Raw genomic sequence first — 9,723 nt, 5'->3', positions numbered from 1 at the left:
GAGATGGAGTCTCGCTCTGTCGCCCAGGCTGGAGTGCAGTGACCAGATCTCAGCTCACTGCAAGCTCCGCCTCCCGGGTCCATGCCATTCTCCTGCCTCAGCCTCCTGAGTAGCTGGGACCACAGGCACCTGCCACCTCGCCCGGCTAGTTTTTTGTATTTTTTTTAGTAGAGATGGGGTTTCACCACGTTAGCCAGGATGGTCTTGATCTCCTGACCTCGTGATCTGCCCGTCTCGGCCTCCCAAAGTGCTGGGATTACAGGCTTGAGCAACTGCGCCCGGCCCCATGGGTTTCTTTAAATGAAGTCCATTTTAGAGTCTGGAGATAACAGTGTTCTACAAAACTGCGGAGATCCAAGATCCAAGACTCCCAATGGACCACCCATTGCTCTTTTTCTCAAGCTTTCTTTGTACTTTATACCTCAAAAGTATACTGCTCTTACTGAGTGTGGTGGCTCACGCTGGTAATCCTAACACTTTGGGAGGCTGAGGTGGAGGATCGCTTGAGCCTAGGACTTTGAGGCCGCAGTGAGCCATGATCACTTCACTGCACTCAAACCTGGGTGACAGAGCAAGACCCTGTCTCCTTGAAAGAAAAAAAAGAAAGGTATATTGCTCTTGAGTTCTACGCCTTTCTCCTAAGTGTAAGATACATGATCATTAATGAGTGGTTTTAATGTTAAATTTGGTAAAATTTAATAATTGAAAAATCCTTATAACTGATGTAGAATAGCTACAAGACTATTTAGTGACACCTACAAGAAAAATCAAAAGGCACTTTAAAATTTAAATACTATAATTGAACTTAAACAGTGAGGGAACCAAAAGAAAAATTCATGTTAGGAAACAATTATAACGTTGTCTTCAGCATTGATCAGATTTTCTTTTTTGCCATTCCCCTAAGTATGCTGCTCACATGCACATGTTACCCTCCAGTGAACTCACACAGATATTCCTGTAACAGGAAAGAGATCTGAGATCAAGTAAAAATTCATGTTTTGTGTTTGTGTTGAGTATCATTAAAGGTATGTCCAGGCATGTATTTTTGTGAGTACTTCAAAGTAATTTATCATTTGTACTTTTCTATGTGTTTGTGGAAAGGAAATTGACCTGCATCTGGTGTAGTTGAGAATTTGTTGGGCAGCAGTGCTGGATTCTACTCATGAGACTGCTGCAGGCAGATCATGTGGCTTCAGGCATGTGACCTCAGTTTTGTTTGTAAATTGAAGGTGTCACACTGGTGATGTTAAGGCAGCTCTGGCTCTGAAGTTCTGTATTTTTGCACTTTATCGTAGGGCCTTTTTAGTCTGACTTATACTAATACATAATTCCTTAATGAGGTGGGATCATGGACATCCTTTTTCTCATTCCATTAGTAATGAATGCGATGTATAATATCCTCATTTCCAAAGGTCATTATAAATTACAAGCATCCCCCACTATTCAAATCAATCGGTTCCCAAATTCAGATAGTAAGGGATACATTTATATTGCCAAATACAGTAGCTTCTCAGTTTTGTTGCCATTGTGAAGGAATGATAAGGTAGACATTTCCAGATGGGCACTACTTTGATATCTGAGTATTGGTTTCTTAAATATCTAGAACAGTGAATTCAGAGTAACAACAACAAAAAGATATGGAGTCCTTTACTTTCCTTACTCTTGTCCGTCTGCTCAGTTTTGTTTGTGGTGATGAGTAGCCAGTATAACAGTTAGGAGTCTCTTACTGTGATGGACAAAGCTTAGCATGGATGCCTTTTCCTAAGCTTGCCTTGGAACAAAGGAGATAAATAACTTCCTTGTAGTTTATTCACCCAGTTCAGAGCATTACCAAAACACGTGATTTGAGCAGATGATAAAGCTGTACCTAGGTATCAGTATAATAAGGAGCAAAGACGGTTCTTACTGTTTACTGAAAGAAATATTTGTTGAGCACCTGCTGTTTATCAGTACTATTCTAAATACAAGCAAGGAACAAGTCAGAATGAGCCCCTACCTTCTGTCGTTTACATTCTGCTCAGTCTGGGGCCACTGTATTCCTGAGCAGGCATCATATGACTGGGGAGAGCCAAGATTGTGTTTAAAGAGCGGAGACATCATTTATTAAATTATAGTCATGCATTGCTTAATGACAGGGATACCACACATTCTGAGAAATGTGAGGTTAGTTGATTTTGTCATCATACAGATATCATAGAGTACACTCATAGAGTGTGTCTCAGGGACACATTCTAGAAATGTGAGGTTAGGCGGTTTTGTTGCCATGCAGATGTCATAGAGTCTACTTACACAAACCTAGGTCGTCTATCCTGCTCCACACCCGGGCCGTTGCTCGTAGGGTACTGACCTGTCCAGCATGTTACTGTACTGACTACTGTAGTCACTGGTAACACAATGTTGTTATCTAAACACACATAAACATAAAAAAGGTACAGTAAAAATACAGAATAAAAGATTTTAAAATGGTACACCTCTAAAGGGCACTTCCTATGAATGGAGATTTCAGGATTTGAAGTTTCTCTGCGTGAGTGAGTGAGTGGTGAGTAATTGTGTAGACCTAGTACATATGTACTACTGTAGACTCTACTCTACACTTAGGCTACACTAAATTTATTTTGAAATGTTTCTTCAATAATTAACCTTAGTTTGTTGTAACTGTTTTACTTTATAAAGTTTTTTTTTTTTTTTTTTTTTTTAACTTTCTGACTCTTTTATGGTAACACTTGGCTTAAAATACAAACACATATAGCTATACAAAAATATGTTCAGGCCACACGCAGTGGCTCACGCCTGTAATCCCAGCACTTTGGGAGGCCGAGGCAGGTGGATCACTTGAGGTTGGGAGTTCAAGACCAGCCTAGCCAACATGGTAAAACCCCATCTCTACTAAAAACACAAAAATTAGCCAGGTGTGGTGGCACACACTTGTAATCCCACTTACTCAGGAGACTGAGGCAGAAGAATCGCTTGAACCTGGGAGGTGGAGGTTGCAGTGAGCAGAGATGGCGCCACTGCACTCTAGCCTGGGTGACAGAGCAAGGCCCTGTGTCAAATAAATGAATGTATATTCTTTCTTAGCAAGCACAGTGGCTCATACCTGTAATCCCAGCACATTTGGAGGCCAAGGTGGAGGGATTGCTTGAGGCCAGGAGTTGGAGACCAGTCTGGGCAACATAGTGAGACCCCGTCTCTACACACAAAAAAAAAGAGTTTTAAAATGAACTGGATGTGGTGGCTCCTGCCTGTAGTCCTAGCTACTTGAGAGGCTGAGTGGGAAGATGGGTTGAGCCCTGGAATTCGAGGCTGTAGTGAGCCATAATCACGCCACTGCACTCCAACCTGGGCCATAGAGTGAGACTGTCTCAAAAAACAGACAAAAAGACACAAAAATATATTTATTCTTTTCTTTTCTTTTTTGGGAGACAGGGTTGCTCTGTCACCCAGGCTGGAGTGCAGTGTTGCAATCATGGCTTCACTGCAGGCGTGACCTCCCATCTCAGCCTCTCAAGTAGCTGGAACCACAGGCTCACGCAGCACTATGCCTGGCTCACTTTTTTTTTTTTTTTTTTTTGAGACGGAGTCTTGCTCTGTCACCCAGGCTGGAGTGCAGTGGCCGGATCTCAGCTCACTACAAGCTCCTCCTCTCGGGTTCATGCCATTCTCCTGCCTCAGCCTCCCGAGTAGCTGGGACTACAGGCGCCCACCACCTCGCCCGGCTAATTTTTTGTATTTTTTAGTAGAGACGGGGTTTCACCGTGTTAGCCAGGATGGTCTCGATCTCCTGACCTCGTGATCCACCCGTCTCGGCGTCCCAAAGTGCTGGGATTACAGGTTTGAGCCACCGCGCCCGGCCATGCCTGGCTCACTTTTTTATGTTCTGTAGAGGCAGGGTCTTGCCATGTTGCCCAGGCTGGTCTCAACTTCTGGACTCAAGCAGTCTGCCTGCCATGGCCTCCCAAAGTGCTGGGATTACAGGCATGAGCCACCATGCCCAGCTATATTCTTTTTAAAATATCTTTATTCTATAAACTGTTTCCTACTTTTAATTTTTTAACGTTTTTATTAAAAACAGACACAGGTCACGCACGTTAGCTTCAGCCCACACAGGGTCAGGATTATCCATATCACTGTCTTCTCCCTCTATATCTTGTACCACTGGAGCGTCTTCAGGGGCAGTAACATGCATGGAACTGTCATCTCCTGTGATAACAGTACCTTCCTCTGGAATGCTCTTGAATAACCTGCCTGGGGCTGTTTTATAGTTAACTTAAAAAAAACAGTAGATGGAATATACTCTAAAATAACAATAAAAGTATAATATAGTAAATACTAGGCAATACGAATTTTATGAAATGTATGTCCAGCTCTGTTATAATCTTATGGAACCACCATTGTTTATGTGGTCTGTCATTGACCAAAACATCATTATGCTGTGAATGACTGTCCTTTTAATATTATATATCTTTCTCAAGGGTCTGTTTAGCATGATCTTTCATGTATTTACCTCCCCATTTTGTTTTGTTTTTCATATTTTGTTTCTGTTAGGAGAGAACATTGAAAGTATTCTCTAAGCTATTTGAAGAGAGTGACTAAATGCACCTGGGTCAGGCTGTCTGTGGGTATGAAGTGGTTGGGAGAATCCAAGAACATGGTGGTGAATGGCAGGAGAAATGGAGGCAAGTTGTCTAATGACCATCAGCAGAATCAATCAAAATTACAGCACACGGGGAAGGACACCCTGAAGGCTGGCAAAAATGCAGTCGAGAGGAGGTCGAGCAGATGTATGTACACACTTAAACCTTCAATGTTCTAATTGTGATATGGGGTAGTAATTCTTTCCAGTTTGTAATGTATATTCTGTTTTCTTTTGTCTTAAATAATTTTTTGCATTTTCATAATTAACTATAGTCTTTTTACTCTCAAAGTTGTGTCAATTTTTATTCTCATCAAACTATATAAAACTCAAGTTTAATGCTTCATATAATTATTTTAATCCTGCTTTTCTCTTACTTTATATTTTGTAGAATTTATACCTGAATGGTTGATATGTCTTACTAAATTTTTAAAATTTTAATTGAACTTCTTACAGGTTAACCTGTATTTTTTTAATAGATGTAAGTATAGGTATGTACTTCTTTGCTAATTTCCACAGATGTTTCATGGAATAATATGAATAATGACGCCAACTTATTTAATTCTACTTATGTAATTTACATAAGTAGAATGGAGGATGGATAGAACTGACTGCTTTAGGGCAGCCTCACAAATCATAGCAATTTATTCTATTTATACAGGGTAGACAGTTGTTCATCCTGACAGTGAAACACTGCTGATAAGTTACTTTATTTCCTCTATACCTCTTGGTGGGAAAGAGACTGCTTTTTGAGAGTTCAGGAAATTGTGGATTTGGTACGTATTTCATAGTTCCTCTAAAAGTAGTAAAATGACTGAGGACAAGTGTATACCTAACTAGGCAGCTATATGTCCAAATGTATGTCATGTTAAAGAGGACAGCTTTTCTTCTTTTTCTAAGATGAATCTAGCCACTTTTGAATATCCTTAAATCAGATTGGCGTTGGCCTGTTTCCAGGGATTTGGATTAGCCTGTGGTTTTTCTGTAGTTTCAGATTGAATCCAGTTCTGATTGATTTCCTTCTTACCTTTTAGGGTTTATGCGACTCATTGGGCCCAGGCTACCCTTAACCTTTCCATTTCAGATCAGGTCACTGTTGCTGTAGAAAACCAGACAGAATTCCTGCTCGGGACAAGAGTAGGAAGAGGCAAGACCAAATGAGTGGTCCTCTGCATGGACACCACTCACTCCTGAGGCTACTGGCCGCATGCACCCTTGTCCTGCCTCACTCCTTAGTAGCTAGCGTGAACGTGAAGAATTGAGAAACACAGTGATCACATCAGGGTGTATTCATTCTGGTCGGTAAACTAGGCATATCTTAAGCTTTTTAGCAAATCACTGTTGGCCTCCTTTTGTGTATCATAGTGCAAAACCGTTTTAGTTGAATTGTTATAGATACACAAGAACTTAGAAAATGCGTCTGGGCATGGTAGCTCACACGTGTAATCCCGGCACTTTAGGAGTCCAAGGTGAATGGATTTTCTTGAGTCCAGGAGTTTGAGACCAGCCTGGGCAATGTGGTGTGAAACTCCATGTCTACGAAAAATACTGTGTCTACAGAAAAATTAGCCAGTCATGGTGTTGCACACCTGTGGTCCCAGCTACTTTGAGAAGCTGAGGTTGGAGAGATCACTTGAGCCCAGGAGTTAGAGGTTGCAGTGCGCCGAGATCACACAACTGCACTCCAGCATGGGCAAAAAAATGAGACTCTTGTCTCAAAAACAAACAAAAATGTTTAGAAATGGCCGTTACAGGCTGGGTGCAGTGGCTCACGCCTGTAATCCCAGCACTTTGGGAGGCCAAGATGGGTGGATCACGAAGTCAGGAGATCGAGACGATCCTGGCTAACATAGTGAAACCCTGTCTCTACTAAAAATATAAAAAATTAGCCGGGCATGGTGGCAGGCACCTGTAGTCCCAACTACTTGGGAGACTGAGGCAGGAGAATGGCATGAACCCTGGAGGCAGAGCTTGCAGTGAGCCGAGATCGCGCCACTGGGCGACAGATCAAGACTCCGTCTCAAAAAAAAGAGAAAATGGCCATTATGTTGGTTACACTTTAGCAAGCATAGATAAATATAGAAGGCTAGGTTGGGAAAACCGGAGTGTGAAGATAACCTAACCTTACACTGAATGTTACTGGGCCAGAATGGTGCAGAAAGAGAGCCAGCGATGAGGAGAAATGGGAGAGCACAGAGCAGTGCCCCATTTCAGATACAATGAGTGACTTTCCCAGCAGCAGAGCCTTAAGATACAGGAAACAAAAACTGACAAAATTGAAGGGAAAAATCAACAATTCAGCAATAATTTGGAGACTTTGATATGCCACTTTTAATAATGGATAGAACAGCTTAACACCGTAAACCAATGAGAGCTAACAGACATCTTTAGAACCTCATCAGAATATACATTCATCTCAAGTGCGAGTGCAACATTCTCCAGGATAGACCATATGCTAGACCGTGTAACAAGCTTCAATAAACTTAAAAGGGTTGAAATAATAAAAGGTAGGTTCTGTGACTTCAGTGGAGGAAAATTAAAATTAAAAGGAAATTTGGGAATTTCACAAATATATAGAAATGAAACACACTTCTAAGTAATCAGTGGGTCAAAGAGGAAATCAAAAGGAAATCAGAAAACTTTTGAGGTGAATAAAAGAAATATAAAACATACTAAAATTTATAGGATGCATGGCTGGGCGCGGTGGCTCAAGCCTGTAATCCCAGCACTTTGGGAGGCCGAGGCGGGCGGATCACGAGGTCAGGAGATCGAGACCATCCTGGCTAACACGGTGAAACCCCGTCTCTACTAAAAATACAAAAAATTAGCCGGGCCTGGTGGTGCACGCCTGTAGTCCCAGCTGCTTGGAGGCTGAGGCAGGAGAATGGCGTGAACCTGGGAGGCGGAGCTTGCAGTGAGCCAAGATCGCACCACTGCACTCCAACCTGGGTAACACAGCGAGACTCCGTCTCAAAAAAAAAAAAAAATGTATAGGATGCAGCCAAAGCAGTGGTTTACAGGGAAATTTATACTTGTAAATCCCTGTGTGAAAAAAAGAAGACTGGGCTTGGTGGCTCATGCTTGTAATCCCAGCAGTTTGGGAGGCTGAGGCAGGAGGATGGCTTGAGCCCAGGAGTTGGAGACCAGCCTGGACAATATGGCGAGACCCCATTTTTACAAAAAAATACAAAAATTAACCAGGTTTGGTGATGCATGCCTATGGTCCCAGCTACTAGGGAGGCTGAGGCAGGATGGTTCCTTGAGACCAGGTATTCGAGGCTGCGGTGAGCTGTGATCAAGCCACTGCACTCCAGGCTGGGTAACAGAGCAAGACCCTGTCTTAAAAAAAAAAAAAAAACAAAGAACAGTGAGTTGTATCATTTGTGAATTGTATTTCAATAAAGCTATTATGCTGTCACAAAAAATTGAACAACGTTGATAGCTTTTCACATAGCTACATGCAAATAATTTGATTGCAGAATTGTATGTCTGCCCTTGGCAGGAACTTACATTTATTTGTTCTGTGAAAGAGTGGATGAAAAGGTTAAACTTTACTCTGTGTTTCATTCTTCCCCATTTTGGTTTTGAGAGCCTGAAAGTTATATTGCTGTTGTCCTCCGTAAACTATGTGCTAAGTCCATGGAAGGACTATCAGTGGCACATACATCAAACTTAATCAACTCTGATGAAACTTCTTGTAACTTGGCCTTCGTTTCCTTCTTTACATTGCTTTTCTTCCACAGTTAAACCCAATTATTTCAGTTACATATATCAGTCTCTATTTTTACCCATTCATTCAAAATTGCTTCAAACAGAGGTCAGTAGAAATAGGGCTGTCATTCTCTCTGTACTTCTTTCCCCACTTCTACCCAGCTCTGGAATTGTGGGCAAGTTTCTTTTTGACTGTGCCTCAGTTTCCTGCCAAGTGAGGATAATAATCATTCACCTGCCCAAAAGCAGGAAGCCGAACTTCATGAGATTCCTTTTGATACTTGAGATCTGGAGTTCTGGCGCTTCTTGCAAAAACTATCTTGTGTTCCTCTTGCCTTTTCACCCCAGTCCTATCTGTAATGGCCCTGTGCACTGACTTGTTAAAATAGTGAACATCCTCCCGTCCCGTTTCTCAGTGTTCCTTGGAGAGAAGGGGGTGGGGGAGAGCCAAGCATTTGAACCAAATTCTCACAACTACGCAGAACCTGTTCTTGCGAACCTTTGGAACCTGCTATTACTACCTGTTAACCAAAATACTCTCAGTAATGGCGATGGTTTACTGCATTTGGTTTTCTGTCTTATGCAAAGGTTATTAAATTCTTAATTACTAAAACTGATTGATTTTTCAGTTCTTTATTACCAGCTTGAATGGTCAATGCAGCTAAAGAATTTAAGGCAGATTTAAGTAGTTTTCAATTTGAGTAATTTTTCTTGCTTTTGCTTTTCACAGGTAATGGTAACTCGGGATTTGAAGGACAGAGTCGCTATGTACCATCTTCTGGAATGTCCGCCAAGGAACTCTGTGAAAATGATGACCTAGCAACCAGTTTGGTTCTTGATCCCTATTTAGGTTTTCAAACACACAAAATGAATACTAGGTAATTTTCAGTCTTTATCCTGAATGGAACAGATGATGATGTTGAATTCAAGAATGTAGATGGCTAATTTTACTTTTGCTCAAAATTTAAAATGACAGTAAAGGAAAGTTCTTTGCAGTGGAAGGGTTTTCTGTATGTGAGCCAAGAGAAGCAGAGAACAAGACTCCAGGAATCTTGTCAGTTCTAACTCTATGTTCTTATTTTACCTCAGAACATTTCTATCAACATATAAAGCTGGAGGAGCATCCTCATGTTCTATTTTAAAAGTTGATGATGCCAGGCGCGGTGGCTCACACCTGTAATCCCCACGCTTTGAGAGGCCGAGGTGGGTGGATCACCTGAGGTCAGGAGTTTGAGACCAGCCTGACCAACACGGTGAAACCCTGTCTCTACTAAAAGTACAAAAAAAATTAGCCGGGCATGGTGGTGGACACCTGTAATCCCAGCTACTTGGGAGGCTGAGGCAGGAGAATCATTTGAACCTGGGAGGCAGAGGTTGCA

General features: G+C 41.8%; 1 protein-coding gene across 1 annotated transcript in view; it reads left to right on the top strand.

Annotated features, from left to right (window-relative positions):
• KMT5B (lysine methyltransferase 5B) overlaps positions 1-9,723 on the top strand; it is a 60,019-nt gene that overhangs the window by 19,331 nt on the left and 30,965 nt on the right. The window contains 2 exon segments of the mRNA XM_017857316.1: positions 4,546-4,781; positions 9,075-9,222. Coding sequence (XP_017712805.1) covers positions 4,622-4,781; positions 9,075-9,222 — 308 coding nt within the window. The 5' untranslated portion in view covers positions 4,546-4,621.

This window comes from Rhinopithecus bieti, unplaced genomic scaffold, assembly GCF_001698545.2.
Source record: "Rhinopithecus bieti isolate Rb0 unplaced genomic scaffold, ASM169854v2 scaffold_44159, whole genome shotgun sequence".
Taxonomy (NCBI): domain Eukaryota; kingdom Metazoa; phylum Chordata; class Mammalia; order Primates; family Cercopithecidae; genus Rhinopithecus; species Rhinopithecus bieti.
The sequence above is the reverse complement of the archived record's forward strand: the minus strand, read 5'-3'. Positions and strand labels throughout refer to the sequence as shown.